The following is a 23044-nucleotide window of genomic DNA, read 5'->3' on the forward strand; positions in this document are numbered from 1 at the left end:
GGGAACGCAACACACATAAGATTTTGTAGTAGTACCAAATAAATCACAGACAGAGGCTTTAAATCTAATAAGACAGAAATAAATAGCGGACATATTTCGACACCTTAAGTATTTATTAGGTAAATATCTTTAAAAAATAGAAACATTTAGATAAAACACATGCTCAGCATCAGAAACAGAGATGAATACACCTGAACTCACACTGAAGGAGTAAAATATATCATGTGAGCAGATCAGCAGCTTCACGTCAGCTCAGCGACTCTGTTAAAAGGCCCTTTCAGTTCATTTCTTCTTTCTTCCAAACGCATTCCAATGCCTCAGTGCTGCTCCCCTTGGTGCTGTTCAGACCACCCAAAGGCCTCAAGACGCCGAGTGGTCAGTCGCTATCAACAATGACGGAGTACACTGTGTGATCCCCCCCCCCACTCAAGCTTGTGGTTACTGGATGTTGGGTCGTGGCTTGAGAATAAGTTTCCCCGTCTGTAAAAAGGCGGAAGCATAACAAGTGGTAACAATTTAAAAAAAAATATACAAGTTGTCGGAGCAGATTACAGGTCACAAAATCAAAGAGATTTGTTAACTCACATCGTCACAGGACATGTTGTATTCTGCTAAAACTGTCCGACAGCGGGCAGCAATACTGAAGGTGCAAAGGTCAAAGATGTTAACCAGTAAGCCAAAAACTTGAACAGGAACGAATCATTTATAAAAGCCAAACATTTTCTGCATACACTTCTCTGGCAGTGGCTGACATTGGATGTGTGATAGCGGACTGCTGGAATTGTAAGTCTGACAAACCACTAATACTTCATATTAATTGCAGCAGTCAAAAGGATACATTGATGGTGCCACAACTCGTTTGTGTATCCCAGCAAAGAAAAGAGCTATGAGAGTGATGCAGCTGATGGTGAAGAAGGGATGATTCCATAGCGATGAAAAGAAAGAGACCTGCAGAGGAACAAACCATAAGCATAACCATATTTATAACCATAACCATATTTCATTTTTACAGATCTTATTTATAGTGAGCTATGGAAATCAAAGAAACATGTAGCAGAACATTTTTAGAAATGCATTTTGCCCTACAAGAAATGTAGTTATCCAACAGTACTAATAAATCTTATGAGTGTAAGATTAAGTGTAGGCTGAAGTAAATATAACAGAGGAAATCAAGCCTAAAGTTGCACATTTTAAATTGTATAGGTCAGCGTCAGCCTGAGACCTTTTATTCTAATGAGGGAACAACATGCGAAAATAAATGTATCCCATTTCTTGAGCTTTTCCCACAACATTAACTCTCCAAACTGTTCACTGTATAATTCAAAAAGGCATCATCTGTTGGACACCAGAGATGTGGCTTAAAGCACAGCTTCTATGTCCTCATGTTTCATTACACCACCTCTGAGACAAGAAGAAGCCTCTCTAAAAGCTAGATGATGACATAATACAGCTGAATGTGTGGGGTGATGGTGGGTCCTCAACCCTTTTGGTGTGATTCTACCCTGTCTGCCATTTTAGTTACCCAGTGGTGGTGGTGCGAGCCAACAAAGCTAAAAAGACAATGGCTACACATCAGCCGATCAGCATAAGGTCGTACATTCACGACAAGGTTTTGTTTTGAACATAAAACATAACCATGTCCAGACTGGTCCAAGAAAAACAGCTCCACTTATAAACACATGGATACTTTCAAGGAGCAATAGCTCTGTAGTCTGAAATTTAGCTAAAGCCTGGGTTGATAATGCTAAGATATGGGAACATGTTCACAGCTGTAAGCCCTCATATTAAAATGTATGTCAAAGAATCTATTAGCTCACAGAATCAGCATCAATAGACTGCAATAAAAATTGTTAACTGATACATTTATAGTCTCAATGTTGTATTTCCTGCATTAGGAATCATCACATTTATTACTGTTGTGTATGTTCTGTTTTTAATGGCATTTCCATTTAAGCCATAAATTGCACCAGGGGTTCTCAAAGTGGGGTCCGGGGGGTTCCAGTGGGTGCCCAGCAAAAAGGGTCCCTCCATAAGAAACATAGTGACCAAATGTATGAGTATTTTGAGATTTCATACACTTTCTAGAATAAAACATCTAAAAGCCAAAATCCTATCAGATGGGCAATCCTGGGACAAAATATTATCAAATGGGGTTCTGTGTGTGTCAGTTTAGGGGTCCGTGACGCCAAAAAGTTTGAGAACCGTTGAATTACAGAACTAGTCATGTTTGTCCATTAATACGTACCTTCTGTGTGTCGGGGTCTATTAACCAGTTCCAAGCCCCAGTAGCCGTACAGACGGACACCACTATCAGAATCACTGGAACAAGACAACAGAATCAGACCCTCAAATTCCTCGTACGTGTAAAACACAACTTGGCAATAAAGCTCCTTCTGATTCTGGCATATAAAAACTTGGTACCATGTGACCTGCTACATTTTCTCTGCCATGATTTTGACAATCACCACCAACAGTTACTTACTTCTCCACCTGCCGGTTGCAGGTTGCAAACATGAGACATATTCTGTCAATCTTCTCTCAAAGGCCTTCAGGTCTGAAACAAAAACGGGCACATTAAAAAAGTATTGTATTTGGACCTACAATCATGGCTGTATGAGCTAGCAAACTGATCTTATCAATTCTGTGAAATATGTGATATCTGACATATATCTGACACAACCACTGTCAACCTCAGCTCTACAGCTAACATTACAGTTTGTACCTTAGAGGTTACTTCAAGTATGTGAAGTGAAGACAGAAACACAGCGTGACTGTTAAATGTCCACAACGTTTATCTTCGATCTTACTGTGACACAGTGACTGCTGGCAAAACTGACCTGTCAATACACACACTTCCCGGACAGCAACAGAAACTTAACAACAGACTTAACGCGTTAGCTAACATCTGCACTAGCATATATGAACAACTGAATGTGTAACGTTAGCGTTACTGTCAGTTAGGCTAGCAAACATGCTAAGCAGACTAGCCTGCTAAATCAGCGTTGCACCTAGCTTTTGTGATCCCTTTTTAAAACGGTTGTTTTTGAATTCCTTTGCGATCATAGCTACAAAGCTAAAATATATCGGGAACTATTCAACCGTGTGCCAATTTAAGTTGCTTTCTGTATCGGTTACCTTCGGCCTGTTCCAGGGAGTTCATATCTGAGCTTTAGTCCCAGCAGCCTGCTGTTGGCTGTGCCCCTCACCTGAAGGACAGGCCGTATAGACCAATCCGCATCGGAGGCGTCATAAGCGCTAACGTCATTGGATGTAAAACAAAGAAGAGGCGGTACAAAGCGCTAAAGCCCCGCCCACCCTGCTCCACTAAACAACCCAGACTGGCTCGGGGCCTCTAGATGGTGCTGTTTCTGGGGCCAGTAAGAGTTAGCCTAACTGACATCCTTTCCATGGTTCCCCTTACCCTTTTCTTGGGGTAAACAATGTTACAAACAGACATCTAATTTAACAAACAAAATATATAACAATAATACACAACAACACAATATTAGAGAAGAAATAGTCAACAATTTCAAATGCAGATGCAATTAGTTTAAATATGTTTATTCATTGATGTAGTTTTAAATGCACTTTGCACTGACCATAACAGTTCAGTTTACATACGCATGCTTTTCAGAAAATTTAGAGTGAGTTCGATTATGCTCGGACAAGGATTCATTAAAGTTCTTTGACAATAGACATTGCCTCGTGGTGTTTTCAAACAGAACATCTAACCTCAGTTAAAAGTAACAATATTCATTATGAGCTCATCTCTTCTTTTTGACATGTCCATCACTCTAGATATAAATTAATCTTGGTCTCATCTGGACTGTCCATTCTGTTCTACTGAAGACTTTAACTTTTTTTGTTGACATACTAGATGTTTTAAATTTCCTCAGTTACTTCCCAACTCTGGACCTGCAAACATGGCAATGAATGAAATGGATTAACACATTTTAAGTACTGTTTATTATTAGTTCAGTCATTATATATTGATCATCAACAAAGGCAATGCTAATTTTTGAAACAGATTCTTGAACAAGCTCCGGGTAGCTTGTCTCAGTCATGAAATCAACACAGGTTGTGGCCTAATTTCAGGACAATTTTAAAACAGAATATGTCTTGTTTTTCAGATTGTGTAGCATGCTGTTTTGTTTACAGACTGCAGTTTGTTCTGCAGCTTTACATTAAACTTTTCCCTCAGAATTAGCTCTATCTCATCATCTGTTACATTTCTCATGTCTAAGACATCAACGCCTTGCTCAGGTTTGTAGATGACCTCACTGTAGGTCCAGCCAACAAGGGCTCTGAATCCTGTTGGGGTTTGCAAAGAGCAGATGGACTTGTTGGTGAACAGTGAAGTAGGATCTGTCTGGAGTTTGTGGTTTGTCTCAAAGAAATGATCGGCCTTGCGCGGTACCAAAGTGAAGCCGTAGATCTTCTTTGTTTCTTTCCTGTCCACCAGACTGGATTTGGCAAAGTCTGGATTGAGAACCTCTGCCCTCCTACCAGTCTTCTCCAGCACCCACATGTCCCCCTCGTCTATAAGACGAAAGACTCCCGCTGCCTGAGGTTGGTCCTTTCCAGAGACGAGTTCCAGGGGCTCCCACACTTGTGAAGATACCCCAAAGCTTACGTCTGCGACGTAAGCCTTTCCATCAATGACAACCTTGTTGACGAGATGAGTTTCACCAGGGCCAAACTCATTGCTGGTACTGTTGAACACTCTGGAGCCCAACGTCGTAGTGTCGTAGCCCATTTCTCTCAGCACCCAGCCAAACAGAAAGTTGTTCTCAAGGCACCAACCCCCACGGCTGCTCCTCACTATTTTATTGAATATCAGGTCAAGGTCCATGGTGATCCTCTCTCCACAGTGAATGCTGAGGTTTTCAAATGGAACTGACATGACGTGCTGTTTGTGGATCAACTTCAGTGTTGCGAGATCCGGTTTATCATATAAGCCATGGAAACCAATTCTTTTGAAGTACTCCTCCAAATTCATCTCACCTGTAAAATATAGGACATGACATGAAATGAACAATTTCTAATCCTTACTTAAGGCATACTATGTAAATCCATTAGTTAAAGATTAAAACTTTTATAAATCGTTAACAGAGATGATGAGGACCCATCCACAGGTTACAAAGTTGCACTTCATTTTGCAAAGTCACATGTCTTAAAAGTTAAAACAATGACAGCTTGGCATACTTACATCCAGTGGTGGAATAAGTACTCAATTTTCATATTTAAGTGAAAGTACAGATCCCACACGAAAAATGTTACTCAAGTAAAAGTAAAGTACCTGGTTTTAAAAATACTTAAGTTATCAAAAGTAAAAGTACTACACACTCTAATCTATTGATCTTACAAAACACAATCTCTCTTTTTAAATTCAGGCAAGGCAGGTTTGAACACAGAATTATATGTTATAGTGAATCACATTAAGGAAAACTGAGTCGCAAGAGGACAAGTGGATATTTCCTATACTGTGAGGAGGATAAGTATTGCTCTGCTGGTGTGGTAGTATCCCCTTCTGACAGACACAGAACCCCATTTGGGACTAACTGAAACACTTCTCAACTGACAATCTCACCAAAAATCCACACACATTAACTTCAGCACCTCTCATAAAGTGCAGCTCACAGTCCCAAACAGAGCAAGGTTGGCTTTAGTTTTTAGATGTTTATATTGCAAAACTCTACCAGCCATGATCCAGCATTTACTCTAATAACAAACTTCAGCACAGCTATAGATATTTTCTATATATTAATGTTATCAGCTGCATCAGGCCCATTCAAACAACTCCTCCAGGTTTCCTTCAATACATTTTCAAATATAAAATACTATTTATAATATGATGCTTATATGTGCATCCATATTGTCCTGTCGGTCCAGCTAATCACCATAGTCAACGTGAATTCACTGCTTCCCATCTTGCATTAGTCCAGAGTTGTAACTAAACTTCACTGTCTCGTTTTAAATGTTTTAGATGTATGAAGAGTGCCCTCACATTCTGTCTGGACTGGTCCCACAGATGTTTCTTGCTCGAATTTCTTGAATTTAATTTCTTGGACATGCATATGCACGCATTACCACGCGCAACGCGGTCATCTCCCGAGCTACAGTTTTTAAACACCGTGGCTTATCTGCGTTTATCAAAAGTAACAAACAGTTGTATTTCACTCTAACACTGTTCAGTCACAGTCTGGCAAGAAACCAAGCCACAGACAGACAAGAGCTGCGCTTCTCAGCTGGTTTCTCTTCTCGTGCCTAGAAGTCCCTCTTCATCCTCTCATCAATGTTTTAAACATATGGCGTTCACTTTTGACAGGAAAGTGAGGCGGAACCGTCCAGCTTTGCATTGGACCATTAGGCTACTGTGTATGCCAGTGTTGTATCAGCTGGGCGAAGCTGATTCGCGCCGAGTCTGCTTTATCAGTTTTCCATTTGTTTTTCTGTGCTGCTCCACTCAGGTGCGCTGTATAAGCGACTAATGTAACGAGGTCTCGTGCAGAATGTAGTAAAAAGTCGATATTTGGCTTTCAAATGTAAAGAAGTGAAAGTAAAAAGTTGCAACAACTAAAACTATTCAAGTAAAAAACAGATAGGACAACCGAAAAAAGCTACATAAGTCCTAGAGTAAACTGCGGTAACGTCAGCCGCCGAATGCGAAACCGTGATTTCTGTTGCGCCTGAAGCAGTGTTATTATGGTAAGGACGAGGTGCGAGTGAGCCGAAGGTCCTGAAAGATACATACGCTTTTCATTTTTTTGTGATGCTCTTACTGATTATAAGAAAAAACAAAAAACATCCATCCATCCATTGTCAACCGCTTATCCTGCGTACAGGGTCGCGGGGGGCTGGAGCCAATCCCAGCTGACATCAGGCAAAAGGCAGGGTACACCCTGGACAGGTCGCCAGTCCATTGCAGGGCCACACATAGACAGACAACCACTCACACTCACATCCACACCTAAGGACAATTTAGGGTCACCAATTAACCTAGCTTGCATGTCTTTGGAGAGTGGGAGGAAGCCAAAGCACCCGGAGAGAACCCACGCAGACATGGGGAGAACATGCAAACTCCACACAGAAAGGCCGGGGCAACCGGGGTTTGAACCTATGAGGCGACAGTGCTAACCACTGCAACACCGCGCCGCCCCATGAACACAAAAACATACAACAGAAATATAATAATATTACTAATAACAATAATAATAATAGTAGTATAATGTCATTAATGCAAATACAAAAATCTTTTGTTATTTTGTGAACATAATTTATATGAAAAACTCACTCTGTAACATTTTCTGTGAACTTTGACCTTTGACCAAAACAGTTCCTTAATAGGTGACACCACCAACTGATATGACAAGGAATATTTCACCTATTAAGGAACTGTTTTGGTCAAAGGTCAAAGTTTACAGAGATTATAATTGTCTGTTGAATTGTTCGCTGTTGGAGGGATTTTTAGAGGGCAATATCGCATAGCTTGTACAGTAAAACCTTATGATATTTGTACCAGTGATAGTAGAGGACACTTGTAAGGAGAAGCCATGATAATGCTGAACTAACTGCTGAGGAATTACGCTGGTGAAAGGTCAAATTTCATATAAATTATGTTCACAAAATAACAAAGAAAAGGTACCTTTTTGTATTTGCATCAATAACAAATAATAATAAATTATACTACTATTATCATTATTGTTATTAGTAATATTATTATATTTATATGTTGTATGTATTTGTGTTCATATAATCACTAAGAGCATCACAAAAAAAACGCGTATGTATCTTTCAGGACCTCCGGCTCACTCGCGCCTCGTCCTTACCATAATAACAATGCTTTAGGCGCAACAGAAATCAAACGGCGGCTGACCTGACCACGGTTACAGTAAAGAAGTAGACCTACTTGTTACTTCGTTACTTTTCACCACTGCTTACATATCAAAAATGTTTCTATTAATAACTGCACTTATACTATAGGTTATTCGTATTCGTAGCCTTAAAACTATTTAAATGAAGTGCAATCTAAAGCTGCAGGCTGAATGAAGTGTAGCTACCAGAAGTTACTGCTACGCTTTTCAACCGAAGACGGTCCCTGCAAAACGATGAGATAACGCATGTCGCATATTAACACTTTACTGAAAGTAAAACACATAGGCCTCGCCCGCCCTTGCTGCCAGCATTTCGTTCAGTAGCCTACTTGCGTTTAATAATGCGCCCGTTAATTTATTGATCCAATCTCGGATCACCTGGACCAGTGTTAAAAAAAATACCTCTTACCTTCAGACTGTGGGTAAAGCTGCTGCTGTGCGTAGATACTGCAGTTCAGAGATGGCTGATAGTATAACTTGACGTAGATGTCCAGGAAATGGGCAGGAAACATCAAGGCAAACCCATCACACCCTAGACACTCTTCTCCCCTCTGGTGGGCGCTACAGAGCACTGTACGCCAAATCAGCCACAGGAATAGATAGACAGTTTGTGTGTCTGTACATGGTAGTTTGTGTCTGTTTTTGCTGAGCTTGTTGTCCTGTTTATTTATGCTGTTAGTCTATGTACACTGAGAACAATGTAAGACCGGAGTCAAATTGTATGTGTAGTCCGTTAAAAGTGATTCAGATTCAGATTCTGAATAGTCGTACTAACACAATGCCACTAACACTATCAACCTACAATTTACAGAATCCATTTGTTTTGTTAAAATGTCACTGTTTTTTTTTTCTTACATAACTACAGATGGAATAATAGAAAGGGAAGAGAGTAGCCCATGCATTAATAATCAAGGATGAGATGTATGCCTACATAACAAAGCCTTTGCAGTTACAAAATTACACATAAGAGTTTAGTATTTTTCTGACACGTGATATATGTTTTCGTTTAATGGGCAAGTTAAATACAAAGCTCAAAAACATTTTTTAAAAGATATGCGCTTTTATTCTGAAGGCACGAGGTGCAAACCAGTTATTTATGCTGGCAGAGCGCAATAAGCTAACGTAATTAAGACCACGGCATCCGATGACAACTTTTAAAATAAAAGCCTCGCGGGTGAACACCTAAATGAAAAGGCATGCATGACTATTTCAAAATCATAAGCATAAATTCACTTGCTTATTTGAAAATTATACAGCTGTGAATATCCAAATATGATTTTTGAATGAATGTCAATTAAAAGCAGTCGTCAATCCCCAAATCACTATTTTATACCTCACATTGTGAGTGTCTTTTACGCTTTACTTCCGGTGTTGTTCTGCCTCTTTGTACGTTCACTTAACGCAGCTGCTTGAGCTGGGCCATTTTGAGACGCATCCAATTGTAGAGCGATATCGGCAGTTTTTGCGTAAATTACGTAACAAAAAGGCACCACCGACCAAGGAAGCACATGCCGGGTGCACTGTGCTATAGTAGAGTTTTGCACGAGTCATATTTAGGCCTACCAGATATTTCGCCCGTTTTCTGCCCGGCTTATGTTGAGGTTGGTACCGACAGTGAACACTTGAACTTCTAGTTTAGAGCACAGGCTGTGAATTTTTCTTACTATATCTGAGCATGTCACAGCACACTAATGCTACTTTGTTACTTGACGCAAAATTTAGTGTGGTAGTCTGTGAACTGGGTAGGCTGAGCTGCGAGCTGTGGTACATAGTCCACGTAGAAATATGTGCATTCAGCTAATTGCGTAAAAGGTCTAGTTACTCATGTACAAGGTCAGGAGGCCTAACATCAACTATGTAGCATTTTAGTTGTACTGTACCATTTTGACATGTGTGAGGATGCATTTGTGTGTATTTTTCTTTTCCCTAATAGGCCTAATATGTCTAATCCTCATTTACCAACTCACAGATTCGCTGCTTCGCGATGGAAAATGCACGTACAGACACGTTTTTGATAACTGGAGGATGTGGCTATTTTGGTTATCGGTAAGAGAAATATAATTTTGTTTTAGGAACAGTAATTATTTCAGTTGCCTTACAGTGCTGTCACACTGTTTTGTCAACAAGGGGGCAGTGTGGCACAAGTTATCCCAGTTAGATTGGATCTTTGACTGCTACAGAACTGTGCAGTTGTCATAGATTTACAATTTTGTATGTTAAAATGGATGTATTGCGTTTCATACAGAGGTTAATTAATATGTAATAACATGTATTCCCCTGCAGCCTGGCATGCTCCCTGCATAAAAAGGGAGCCAAAATCATTCTGTTTGACACGGCCCCTCCGACCCAAGAAGTGCCTGAGGACATTGTGTTTATTCAAGGGAATATACGTGAGTATTCACAAGTTGAGAGGGCTGTCACTGGTGTGGACTGTGTATTCCACATCGCCTCCTACGGCATGTCTGGCAGGGAGCAGCTGAACCGGCACCTGATTGAGGCGGTGAACGTTCAAGGCACGCAGAACCTCCTGAAGGCTTGTGCTGAGCACGGAGTGTCCAGGCTGGTTTACACCAGCACCTTCAACGTGGTGTTCGGAGGCCAAGTGATAGAGAATGGGGATGAAAGCCTCCCATATCTCCCTCTACATCTTCACCCTGACCACTACTCCAGAACCAAGTCCCTTGCTGAGATGGCAGTGCTAAAAGCTAACGGCACAGCCTTGAATGACAGCTCCGGGGTGCTGAGAACCTGTGCACTGCGTCCAGCAGGAATCTACGGGCCTGGTGAGCAGAGGCACCTGCCCAGGATAGTTGGCTATATAGAGAAGGGGATCTTCAGGTTTGTTTATGGTGAACCCAGCAGCCTGGTGGAGTTTGTTCATGTGGACAACCTGGTGTCAGCACATGAGCTTGCTGCAGAGGCTCTGACCTCAGTGAGGCAGCACCGCTCTGCCGGCCAGGCCTATTTCATTTCGGATGGCAGGCCTGTCAACAATTTTGAATTCTTCAGACCTTTGGTAGAGGGCTTGGGCTATCCTTTCCCCAAGCTGCGCCTTCCTGTCTCTCTCATTTACTTTGTTGCCTTTCTCACAGAAATGATTCACTTCCTGATCGGGCCTTTCTATAACTTCCAGCCACTGCTGACACGCACAGAGGTGTATAAAACAGGTGTGACACATTACTTCAGCATTGCAAAAGCTAAGGCCGAGCTCGGCTATGAGCCCCAGCAGCACAACCTGGATGAGGTTGTACAGTGGTTTAGAAGCAGAGGCCATGGGAAAAAATCTCACAGCTCTTTCCTCAGTCGATTGCTACTGGACAGCCTGTTTGTTGCTGCCTTTTTTGCTGTGGCTCTCTCTTTTCTTCCAGTTGTTGGCAGTTGAGGAACAGCTAAACAAAAAATGTCATTATGACATTTCCCAATATGTGCCAAGACTGCTTCAGAAGTCAGAAGTCTTAATATGAAAAGGTCCAAGTGCATATTTTATTTTGAAAATTGTCTATTGGCAGGAGCTTCAGTCTTTATACTATACAAATAATCAAATAATGTCTGTACGTTTTAATTTTACTTCCTATAGTTGTTGTCACTTTCAAAGACTAGATGTGAAATGCTACCTCTTTTTCCCCCACAACATTTAGCTTTTGAAAGAACATCTCTGAGGGCAAATACTGATTAAAAACATAATATGTTTGTTTTTAATGCTGTTTGTTTGTGCAACTGTAAAATTTTCTGAAAACTGTAATGAATAAAACCTTGTTCACCAAATGTGATTTGTTTTTTTTACATAGGTAAATAGTTGTCATGTTAAACACCCATGATAAAGAATTAATATTTAGTAGTCTGGTTTATAATGACTACAGAACATCTAAGAAGGCCTGCTAGCACATCTGTGTATCCCACTAATAACATACCAAATACAAAGTTGACCATGGCCTTCATTTGTGGTCATTTAAACATTTTCCCCCACAGCTTTTTATTTGGTTTCCATTTTTTTAAAAAGACTCATACACTTTGCATTCAGTTCAGTTCTATTTAAAATGAAATGTACTATTTGTATGCAGCTCAGAACAATCCTTTATTTAATCACGTCTTTGATACTTTGATACTTTTTTTTACTTTATACCGGCATCATAATCTTCTTATAAGGACCTATAGTTGGCTCTAATAATTGGACATTATCATCAGATGGATCATATACACTTAAGTCTGGAGACCAAGTGAAATATTTATCTTTATATTATCAGACTAAAAGAGGTGGATAAACTTGAGTTTTAAATAGCGTTGCCCTCCATATTACAAATTCACTGCAGTTTATTCCTGGTGTAAAAGGAGTCGGACCAGGTGAGGCGTGCTTTGTGCGGTATTTTAGAATGACTGAGATGAATGCAGACGTCCCCTTCTCTCTAAACTGTTCTCTTTTCAGAGCCGGCAGCCCCTTGCTGAGTTGGTCGCAATCATTGTTTCTCTGCAGCATTAACCACATTCCAGAGAGGCGCAGCGCATCCTGTCTTCATCCCCGCATTCCTTTTACGCAAACGAGTCCCCTGTGTAAAACGGTGTTTTTCTTAGCTTATCGTACGCTTGGTGAGTCCGGACTTAAATACAACGGATATTTATGGCGTATCCGATTATCCAGCCCACTTTGATTTCTGGCATAGCGACCGTAAGCGAAAGTAGAGGAAAAACCAACAAGGGGAAATTCCTCCGCGCAGCGCGCCATTGACTGTAAAGACCTTTCAACTTAACAAAAACTGAAGTTGACAAACGTATCCCTGTCGGCTGAAACTGTGAGAAAGAGTTTGTTTTTTCGGCGGAGGGGGCAAAGCAGAAGAAGGCGATGCGGCACACATTGGCGGTTTCTGAGCACATTGGTGGTTTTCTGTAAATGAGCGACGGCTGTACCGCGGCGTTTTGTTTTGATTTCCATGTGAAATGCAATTAGTGCTCCGCGGTGCTCGCTAGTTTGGCTCGCGGAGCGGAGCACACTAAACTTGTTTCTCGCCTCGGGAGCACAACATGGAGCATTATCAGGAAGATTTAGGACTCCGGGCCAGTAAATTGATGGAGGACCTTTCCTTGTATGATGCGTATAAAGACGAGATGTACAACGCGAGGAGAGACTTGGTGATTAACCCCGATTTAGACTTTTCGGCTCCGGCAGTAGCAGAGCGCAAAAGTAAGCCAATGAATGGTACCTCTGTGCTTCACCAGCAGCATCACACAGTGGAGAATTTCACGACTGGGAATAAAGTGTACAACGCAGCTCCGGTGCGCCCTGTGAACTGCAACCGGACCGTTCCTGTGGATTTTTGTGCCCCTCAAAGAGACGCAGTTTATAGTGAGGAGGGCTGCTGCACCAAATCCGAAGTGGCTTTGCCGTGCTACACGGGCGCTTCCGAGAGGCACAGGAGATACTCTCTGGAGGTGCAGGGCCACAGGTACAGCACCGGCTCCGCTTTCGACGGCGTGCCTCTCAACAAACCCGTGGCTCTGCCCGGCAACAGGTGCAACAGTGTGTGCATTACCAGCAGCCACGACGGGAGATATAACGCCACTAGTCCCCGGTCCAGCCTAGCATCTTCCCTGTCCTCTCAAGAGCAGAGCAAGCATGCCAGCCCGAGGTCGAGCATCAGCAGCCCGCGCACTAGTTTGGTGGTACCGGGCCAGGACAGGTACACGAGCCCCAGATCTAGTTTAGTTCACTGTGAGGGCAACAGTGTCCTCAGTCCCAGATCCAGCTATGCAAGCACCGCCAGCGACACGAGTAAACACTCCAGCCCCCGGGCCAGCCTCAACAGCTGTGACTGCTGCAGCAAGCCCAGTAGCAACCGCACCAGCGGGATCAGCATGGGCTACGACCAGAGGCACAACAGCCCCAGGTCGAGCACGGCAAGCCAGTACTCATTCACCACCAGCCCGAGATCCAGTTACTCGGACTCACGGTACGGGCCCGTGGTCAACCATGATCTGGAGGGGGCGATTTTACACTCGGCGCCGCTGGCTAGTCCTCGTTCGAGCATCTGTAGCCAGGACGGGAGCGCAAGACCGGGGACCACCGCAAACTGCGTGGTCAGTCCCCGGTCCAGCATCTCCAGCCACAGCTCCAGAAGTTCCCGCAGCTCCAGGGGGTCTATGAGCACCTACCCGGATCTGCAGCTGCCCTCACCCAGGTCATCGATGCTGGGCAGCGGTTTGCACGAGGACACGCTGCTGCAGGAGTTTGGAGACTCCAACGGGATCCAAAATCGCATCCATCTCCAGGGGCTCTCGGCGGTGCCAGAGCCCCAGCAGCAGTCGGCCCACACGGGAGGGACTGCGGAGATGACCGTGGGGTCGCCATCGTCATTTTGTTATGGGGTGTCCTCGAAAACGGCTTCATCGGGCCAGAGGTTTAAGCTGCCTTACCAGGTGACCCCCAGCCGAGAGAGTGGGCCAAGCCAGGCTGAGAGGCGGCTGGAGGCGCTCACCCTGGAGCTGGAAAAGGAGTTAGAGATGCACATGAAAAAGGAATACTTTGGTAGGTGATTATATTAATGGCAGGTTTGTTTTCAAATGAACCTTTATTTGATCTGATGTCTTCAGTACTTGTAGACACAATTGTAAAGGAAAAAAACATGTTAACAAGCATCCATGTTGCAGAATCAGTTTTAGCATAGGGAAGTCAAAACCACTGGAGTTTTTACATGACCCAATATTAACTATCTAGTACATAAACTTCCTCTTATCGATACTGTGTGTTGTATTGGATGAGGGTTTGGTTCTGTGGCCCTTGGATCACCAGAGAGGTAAGAGAACCAAGATCCAGATCAGTCAAACCAACATGTTTTCCTCCTGCATATGGTGTAAAGCACTGATGAGTGTTTTTCTGTTATTTCTGTCATATTTTCCCACTGGATACAAAGAATAATCCATGGCAACAATTGAACAAACGTGTAATAGTACGAGTAGTGTGAAATGTCATGTGTAACTTTCTCTCTCTGAGTGAATAAGTTTTTTGTTTATAGTTTTGTCATCTCTTCAAGGTCTATTTGCAACCTGCTAATGTTACATTACCACTAACAGGTCCCTCTGTGGAAGATAAGAGTGGCTTTGGAGGGCAATACTAATTTCTATCTTGGCAGAGCTAACATTTGCACAGCGCTGAATGGAACCTTCTGTTCTGCCAGAGCAGGCACCCTTCGGTCATTCAGAGCAGTGCGGTCTGGATTTGATGAAAATGCAGTTATCGTCTTGAGGACGGAGAGTAGACTGTGGTCAGTGATTTGTTAGGTTTTTTTTTGCCTGATTTCAAGACATTTTTGTGATTAGGGACTGTGAGACCAATTGTATTTGTGTTCAGCGGCAGTAGCACAGCCGCAGAAAGCCCGCTGAGGAAGTTGCTGTCCACCTTTTGAATTAGCAGCCAGACAAATGGCTGCATTCAGAGAACAGTGGCTTGTTTTATAGCCTGTGCACTTGGTCGGAGTGAGGCGGAGACGGCTGTTGATTTGTTCCAGAGAAGCAGGTGAGAGAAGACAGGAGGGAGAAATGGGGAAGTGTGGGGGGGCGCAAGGAGGGTGGGATTATACAGAGATGGCGAGAGAGAGGAATGCAGTCAGACGCTCCTCACACCAAGCCCAATAGAGACAGCAGTGTTTCCGTAGCGACAGTGGAGAAATTGATTGCTGAGGCTTTTTTTGGGGGGTGGGTTGGGGTGGTTAAGCACAGCCTGCTGGTGTCCCACACTGCCCGGGTCCGGCCCTTGTGTGGCCTCTGTTTGTTGTGGTGGCGAACGAGCTGTGAATCAACAGCTGGCCAGATATATGCCTGCAATTGAAGCAGCAGAGGGAGGCCAACCCCACCCCTTACCCTCCTCCTCCCTCCTCTCCACCACAACCACCGCCACCCCGCCCTGACTCCCCCGCGAAGCCCTTCATTAACCAGCCAGTGGGGAGTCGGGCAACACCAGACACTTGGCACACGATCTTGGCTGGCGGGCCAGACATAGTTGGTGGGGGTCAAGTCTGATCACCTGCCCAGAATTATAATGGCAGTAGTCATGCACATGCCTGACACACACACACACACACACACACACACGCTGACTTGTAGACGGCGGCACACTGTATGCTCTTTGTAGACTGTACAAATTGCAGCTGACGTGAGATGTCTAATTTTCTCACGTTTAAGTTTTAAGCCTTTAGTATGCTCTGATGCGGCAAATGCTCTCTGATGTCTTACAAGTGAAGACCTCTCTCCTGAAATGACGTCACATCTCCAGGCTTTGATGCCATAAAGGCTATCTGCTAGCCTTTTTTTTACTTACTGCAGAATTTGAAATAAACTGCTGCATTCTTGCATCGTGATTATTTTGAACTAGGAAGATGCATGATCCTGCTCCGCGTGTAGTGACTAAGTCAGACGTGCAGAGGTTTTAAAGTATTTTGCAGCATTTGGTTCCGCAAATTAGAAACGTGCAATTCATCCCTCGTGTAAATTTTACCATTCATCTGTTTGATTGACACTTCTCACATAACCTGCATGTATTTTGGGAGATCGGTTTGATATTGTGCTGTAAAGAAGTCACACCGAGTGGTTGTTAAAGTTTCATGAATCGGGCTGTGCAAACCTTCTTACAACCCGCTGCACGTTCTGTGCTGTCTTCAGTGATGGTAGAAAATGAATGATTATTATTAATACATCACATCACATGCTTGGTATTCCACATTACATTTCCTATTTCAAAAATAACATTAAATGTTTTTTTTTTTCTTTATCCCGACATACTGCGATCATCCCCTGTTTTCATTTCATCACATAACAAGCCCCACAGTTTACTGTCGTCTGCTATTGAAAAACCAAACATCATGGCTGGATGTCAACAACAGTGTTTCTAGTTCAAAAGTGCAGGGATGTCTGTGCGTCAAGTCGTGCCATTTTATTTTTAACCCCAGTGAATTCACAACATCCTGTCCTTGCCACATGGACATGTTGTGAAATGTGCACATGAGGGATTCAGCATCCTCTTTTAAATGAATAAGTCCTTCACGGGTTTCCAGCTCTCCTGTAAAATGACAACCACATCCTCACTCATAAGACACTGACTTTTAGCATTTGTGGGGAAATCACAGGTAGTTCTTTTATGATGTTTTTCCCATTTTACAGCCGTTTTCAGTGGTTTCCTCATATCAAAGAATGTTTCCATGATGACAAATGAGGCCTTTACAGTCGTGCCAACATGTGGTGTGCAGTTTTTAAGAAACTGCAGTATAGCTGCAATCAGAGGGAATAAAGTAAGGAAGGTAACTCGATGTCGCTTTATAAATAAATCATACTGTTTTAGTTTAGCCGTTGGGTAGAGCCTCAAAGCCAAAGAGCCATGTCAGCGATTGCATGTTCATAGATTCATTCTGTGGGGAAAAGAATGAAGGATTTTTTGAATCTCCTTATCATGAATGTAGATAATTGTGCGTTAGGATAGACACATGGTGACATGGGGCTCAGCGGGTGAAAAACACACACACAAACACCTGTTATCTGGGTACACACCTGTCTCACATCTGACTCATTCCCATCTACATGTGTCTTAGGTTGTTCACTGAAATATAAATTCCACTGTCAAATATTTGTCATTATGTTAGTCCACTTACTGTCAACGGTGTAACACAGAGAACCATTAACTTTGCTTCATGGCATTTAGACAGATGTGGAGTAAGTCACGTGTACTTGGTGGGTCCAAGTGAATTAATGTTGAAATTCTGGAAGTAACCTTTGTGTCAAGCCTACATTTTAGTCTTAGAGTACGAGTGCGACGGGCGCAAGGATGACAGTACTTACAGACGTCAATACACAAAGAACATAGAAGTGACTAACATTTACATCACACACTGTAATCTGAGCTAGGATTAGTCAGACAAAAATAGACAAATAGCTTAGATTTCATAATGATTGAAGCTGTAAGAGTGTAATTCACTCGACCCATATTCAGCTGCGGTGTTTCATACAATACAGAACATGATTTAAAAGGTAAACTGTGCCTGAAGAAAATGAATTAACGGTTAAGAAACATTTTGGTAATGGCCATCTGACCAAAAAAAAAGTTTTCTATTTACAAAGTGGCCTTTGAGTACTTTAGTAGTTTTTTAGGTAAAAATATAAATGTTCTGGCAGTGTTATTTTGGAGAAATTGTTTAAGCTCATTTGAAGTTTACGCAGTTTATCGCCCATTTCACTCTGTTATCTTTTGTTGAGTGCATGAGTGAAGTCATGAGTTCAGGTCACACCAGGAAACACCAATATTTGACTTTGATTCAGATGAATTAATTTGTGCAAACACCTCAAGTTTAAAGGGAAGACATTTTAACCTTTAGGTTAAGGTGGTTTTCCCGTCCCCTTGTCCTTTATCTGTTCCTTACAATGTCCCAGACTGCACTGGAGCGGTTATTGCTTCCGATAGCCTGGGAATTCTACGATTATCTCACAGAAAGTGTTTCCTTGTTTTGAATACGTCCAGAAATATGTATTTATTTAAAACATAAGTGAATATAATAACTTATCTGTGGATGGGAGGGGTGGGGTGGGGGGGGTGCAGCTCCCTATTGGGATCTTGTGTGATCTTGTGTCCTGTAGGCACTGTGACCCTGGAGTCACCCCACCCAGGCTTTGACCCTGCACTCCCTGAGGAATGTGACCCCAGTGGAGGTCGTCTTGTGCGTGAGAGTTTGGAGATCGTTAGTCTGCTGCTGCCGCTGCATCTAAACTGTTTTAACCCACTGTTTTTTTTTTTTTCCTACCCTGTCTCATTTCTTCACTGAATGTCATTACGCTCTTTGTAGTTTTTTTGTTCGGGTTATGTAGTAGTGCTCGTGTACCTGTGGATAGCTGGGCATCAATCATCCTCTATACATCCTGGTATGGGACTGATGGACTGACATTCACCCTAATGGTAAAAGTGCAGCCTTGTCACTAGTAGGGCAGTCGTTTGACTTTTGGGACAGATTTGGGACAGATCCTTCCCTGACAACTTATGTTAAGGTGCCTTTTAGCCAAAGTAGGTAAACTACAGTAAAACTGCAGTACTATGAATTACAACTGCTCAGTATGTTACCTTGAAGCTCCCAGTTGTATTCTTTTTTTTTTTACGGCCCAAAGTATAGAATAGCACCATTCTCATCATTAAGAGTGTTAATTTATATGCTGTGCAAAATATTTTACACCATAGTTTTATACGAATGGACTCCCAGCAGTGACTAAATTCAATTCAGAAGTGTTCCTCTGATATGATTGTGTAGCAGCACATCACTGTCCCCCTGCATGCTCTTGGTAACACACCTGGCCTGTCCTCCCTGACAGCCACCCCCCACCCCCCATCCACTGCGTTTCCTGTCAGGAAAGCTCGCAGCATGTCCTGCAATTGTTTGCTTTGCTAATGGTAGCACACTGGTAGCAGACAACATCTTCATTGAATAGTACAGGCTAGTTCAACATCCACGCAATCTCAAACTCGTTAGCATTTAACATTAGTCATAAAGCAGTGGTAGATGAGTGTTCACACAGAGCTTTGCCTCAGGGCTAAAGAATGAGGTGTAATTCTAACAATGTTAAAATCCCATGAAGACAAAGTGCTTTAAATGATCCCCAGGAGATTTTCTTTCCACACTGGATGTAGGATGATTTTATTCTGCTTTTGCATACAAAGTATTTTGCTCAGGATACATAACATTGACTCACCAATCACGTATGTCCAACAGGAATCTGTGTCAAATGTGGGAAGGGTGTCTACGGAGCCAGCCAAGCCTGCCAGGCCATGGGGAACCTGTATCACACTAACTGCTTCACCTGCTGCTCCTGTGGTAAGTAAAACTGTGGTAAAAAAAAAAAAAAATAGTGCTATAATAGTAAAAACTGGTTCACCGTATGGTCTGCAAATGTGGACGGTATCCCACCACAATGGGAACACTGCAGGAACAGGATCTGCATCTGGCATGTGAGCAAAGCCATTCCCATAATGACCCTTTTCCAAAAAAAACAGAACGTTAGTCAAACTATTTTGACATTTCCGTAGCAGGTAGTAGATTTGAAATGTGAGAAATGATTTGGTACTCACAGCTTGCTCTCTACAGTCTGCTGTTATATATATTGCCTGCTTTGATATCAACTTTTAGCCTGACAATCAAATTATTCAATAATTTCTCTTGTCTTCATTCATTCATTTACTTACTTAATTAATTAAGTCAAATTAATTAAGTGAATTTTACCCAATCTCTGTGTTGGAGGGGGTGATGTTTTGCCCTTTACATTATTGGTCTACTCCTGGGGTTTTCAAAGTCTGACCCTGTGGACCCTACTGTGGATTTTATCACTATTATTCTTTGTCTTACTTCTATTTGGTAGCTAATTATGCTCTAAGGTTTGGAACTACGATTCACCTAATGCTTTGTAGGATGTAAAGAAGAAGTGTAACGTTGTTATGGATTCAGTGAGTTATGCTGGGCTACATCTTGAACCATTTAAAGAATGCCTAACGAGCTATTAGCACTTCCTGTTCCTGCAGTGTTCCCATGGATGGAGACACTGTTAATGGATTGTTTTGATACTGAAGAAAACTTAAAAACTTGATGATTCTCAGCCAAGACCTGCCGTTCTATATAAGTGGATCTATGGACATTAGAGAAAAGTGTCACACTGAGTCTAAAGAAATGTGTGTTGTGTCTCTGTGATCAGATTTGAGTTATAACATCAAGAAGGAAGAGAAAGAATATGATTTCTCAAATTGTGGCAATTGGGTGCTAATGGTTTTAAAATACCTTAAGTGTCTTCATGAGCTGTGTGTCACACCAGCTGCTGCAGCTGCAACTTCTGACCGCATTGATAAATGTGCCAAAACGGTGGGCCAAGGAACACTAACTAATTTGTTGCTTTTAGAACACCTAATCACCTGTACGATCTCATTCAAGCTTATTGCCCTTGTTATGGAAATTTTTGCCATTTTTCTGGCTCTGAGGAGGTTTATGCGTCATCCTTAATCTCGCCTACTAAGCTCTGATTTATCGATTGTTTCTTAAGCCAGGGAAAACAGCCATCAATGAGCAGAGCACCACACAAATGTGAATTAATGAAAATGTCGGCGGTGATTGGTGGTCTGGAACCAGGCTAATTGGTTGTTCTCAAGCCAAACCAAGTTTGTTAGTTTGCCACTTTATGTTTTAGTGCTCTGCAGGTGATTAAAGAGAAGCGACGTGTGCTAATGCTTCCGCTTCAGTTTCTGTCCAGCCTCCCCACCTTCCCTGTCTGAAGATGTTCTTTCTTACAGCCTTGCTCTAAGCTTCAGCTGGTGCTGTCTCTGCTGAAAAATCATCATTAGTATCACCAGCTTGATGTCAGAGGTGGTGTTATAGTCGGGAATCAAAACATCTGCTGCTTACAAAAAAAACGTCCTCACGCCTCTGGTCTGTTCAGTAGAATAAAAGGGCAGCTCAGTTCTCTCTGCAGCAGGAAATCAAATGCTGACATTATTTGGTCTCTAAGACTGTAATTAAATCTGTTCTTGAGCTCAAAGTATAGATCGCGTGTGTATGTGTGTGTGTGTGTGTGTGTGTGTGTGTGTGTGTGTGTGTTTTTTATTGGATGTCCCTGACACCCGACTCCAGACGCCCTCTCCTGTTTCCCGGGGAGACAAGAGGAAGATGTCGGGAAAGAGCTTTTTAGCCAGGTTGCTTCCATTCATATGTGTACTATACATGGATACTGATCCTCCACCCCACCCCCTCCGGCCCTGGAAGAACTGCCTATAATTTACATGTAACCAAAGCCACATACTTTCCAATTTATTGTGTGTCTGAAGAAAGAGGGGCCAGATGCCGAGTGTCCAGTTGCTGAAGTTGTGGGGTTTGCTGTGGAAAAGTAGCCTCTGACCTGGTTTAGGTGTAAGTGCTGTTTTAACAGTCCTGATTATGATTTAGGCTTTTTGTAGGTGTCGTTAGCTAGCTACACTTAGAAACCTGCTTTCAGGATGAAATGAAGCAAAGACACTTGTTTGTAAAACAACTAGATTGTTTCCTCCGTAGACTAAAAATACTCTTGAAGAATGACTGGATTACTCCTGGGTAGAGGCTAACCACATCATAAAATAGCTATTTGGGATTTTATTGCTGTAAGACAAAAACCAGAGACAGCTCCTGAGAGAATTATTGTTGCGTTTATTGGAGAAATCATGTCCAGGATTAGTCAACAAGTCATTTTCTGTGCTCGGTGCAGGTCATTGTTGATTGCTTCACAGGCCATCGTACCTCTCGAGATGGTTTATTGGTAACGTAAACTCCCTGATGTATCATTTGACCTCGTGTGAATGTGAATGTTTTCTTTTAAGCAGTGTTTTGAAGGCCTCTGAGAAGTTTAGTTTCAAAGTGCCTGCACTTGTCATAACACAATCCAGTGATTTATCAGGAGCTACGTTCCTATGTCCCTGTTTGTTTGTGTTTTTTTCCTTGCGTAGGGTCCTCCTGGAGTCCAAAGCTCCAGAGTGAGGCAGAGTTTGCTGAGACATTGCTTGCTGGTAGCCTTGGGCTTTGTTTAACCATGCATAATTGAGCCCTCCTCTTGGCTTACTCCCATGGTTGCACCCTTTTTTCATGAAATGGCCAAGAATGCAAACTACCCCCTCCACTTCAGCCGGCCTTCCCTAGAGGACCTCAATCAGACAGTCACAAAGTGTACCAGACCTGCTTATCAGAGGGGGCAGGCCTGGCATGGGCTCACGTTAAATGGCACATGCACGGAGGAGTGCATGCATACATGTGCAGACACATGCACACAAATTGGCAGGGTTTTATAGTTCTAGAGTTATTTCAATTCAGATTTTCTTTTTTTTAAATTGCTTTAAAAATCTCTGTCTCAGCCACATTCACCTACAAGTTAAATAGTCCATCTGCTGAGGTACATTGTTATGCATAACGTTGAAGAGCAGCCTTTCCTGCTCTCACAGCTAATATTAAAGTGCCATTAAACAAGGCGGCTTTCCCTCTGCAGCTTTAATTGTAGCAGAAGGAGTTTCACTTTCCCCATTTTGCCACTGAAGATGTTTTCCCAGCAGAAATGCACTTTAACAGGAGTAAATATATATTTCCATGTGACTGTGAGGGAGGGTGTTGCTGAAAATAAGCATGCCCTCTCCGAATAAAATAAAAATAATA

General features: G+C 42.5%; 4 protein-coding genes across 5 annotated transcripts in view; 2 read left to right on the plus strand and 2 right to left on the minus strand.

The window, feature by feature from the left end:
• Positions 1–94: 94 nt before the first annotated feature.
• cnep1r1 (CTD nuclear envelope phosphatase 1 regulatory subunit 1) lies at positions 95–3240 on the minus strand. The gene is made up of 6 exons (XM_046032815.1): positions 3136–3240; positions 2483–2554; positions 2246–2319; positions 839–948; positions 586–640; positions 95–480 (listed from the first exon to the last, which is right to left on the minus strand). The coding sequence occupies exons 1-6, from the start codon at positions 3158–3160 to the stop codon at positions 439–441; spliced, it is 378 nt and encodes a 125-aa protein (XP_045888771.1). The 5' UTR covers positions 3161–3240; the 3' UTR covers positions 95–438.
• Positions 3241–3545: 305 nt separating this feature from the next.
• LOC123959377 (arylamine N-acetyltransferase, pineal gland isozyme NAT-10-like) lies at positions 3546–8430 on the minus strand. 2 transcript variants are annotated; one of them, XM_046033389.1, is made up of 2 exons: positions 8284–8430; positions 3546–5004 (listed from the first exon to the last, which is right to left on the minus strand). In XM_046033389.1, exons 1-2 carry the CDS (start codon positions 8384–8386, stop codon positions 4127–4129), a joined length of 981 nt encoding a protein of 326 aa, XP_045889345.1. In that variant the 5' UTR covers positions 8387–8430; the 3' UTR covers positions 3546–4126. The 2 variants fall into 2 exon arrangements, with proteins under 2 accessions (XP_045889345.1, XP_045889346.1); XM_046033390.1 differs by lacking the exon at positions 8284–8430 and adding an exon at positions 6008–6622.
• Positions 8431–9321: 891 nt separating this feature from the next.
• On the plus strand, positions 9322–11639 carry sdr42e1 (short chain dehydrogenase/reductase family 42E, member 1). Its single transcript, XM_046033388.1, has 3 exons — positions 9322–9475; positions 9844–9920; positions 10158–11639. The coding sequence occupies exons 1-3, from the start codon at positions 9383–9385 to the stop codon at positions 11254–11256; spliced, it is 1269 nt and encodes a 422-aa protein (XP_045889344.1). The 5' UTR covers positions 9322–9382; the 3' UTR covers positions 11257–11639.
• An 842-nt stretch (positions 11640–12481) lies between these two features.
• Positions 12482–23044, plus strand: part of LOC123958771 (WT1 interacting protein) — a 28608-nt gene continuing 18045 nt past the window's right edge. The window contains exons 1-2 of the mRNA XM_046032373.1: positions 12482–14391; positions 19604–19705. Of these exons, the coding sequence (XP_045888329.1) occupies positions 12891–14391; positions 19604–19705 (1603 nt within the window). The 5' untranslated portion in view covers positions 12482–12890. The remainder of the gene's footprint in view (positions 14392–19603; positions 19706–23044) is intronic.

This window comes from Micropterus dolomieu, linkage group LG20 (assembly GCF_021292245.1).
Source record: "Micropterus dolomieu isolate WLL.071019.BEF.003 ecotype Adirondacks linkage group LG20, ASM2129224v1, whole genome shotgun sequence".
NCBI classification, from domain to species: domain Eukaryota; kingdom Metazoa; phylum Chordata; class Actinopteri; order Centrarchiformes; family Centrarchidae; genus Micropterus; species Micropterus dolomieu.

Coding starts and splice junctions, on each gene's coding strand:
- cnep1r1 (XM_046032815.1), bottom strand. CDS start 3,160: ATGAACTCCCTGGAACAGGCCGAAG. Junction 2,555..3,135: donor CTCCCTGGAACAGGCCGAAG/GTAACCGATACA, acceptor TTTTTGTTTCAG/ACCTGAAGGCCTTTGAGAGA. Junction 481..585: donor ACAACATGTCCTGTGACGAT/GTGAGTTAACAA, acceptor GCCTTTTTACAG/ACGGGGAAACTTATTCTCAA.
- LOC123959377 (XM_046033389.1), bottom strand. CDS start 8,386: ATGTTTCCTGCCCATTTCCTGGACATCTACGTCAAGTTATACTATCAG. Junction 5,005..8,283: donor GCTTTACCCACAGTCTGAAG/GTAAGAGGTATT, acceptor TATATTTTACAG/GTGAGATGAATTTGGAGGAG.
- sdr42e1 (XM_046033388.1), top strand. CDS start 9,383: ATGCCGGGTGCACTGTGCTATAGTAGAGTTTTGCACGAGTCATATTTA. Junction 9,476..9,843: donor TCTGCCCGGCTTATGTTGAG/GTTGGTACCGAC, acceptor ACCAACTCACAG/ATTCGCTGCTTCGCGATGGA. Junction 9,921..10,157: donor TGTGGCTATTTTGGTTATCG/GTAAGAGAAATA, acceptor ATTCCCCTGCAG/CCTGGCATGCTCCCTGCATA.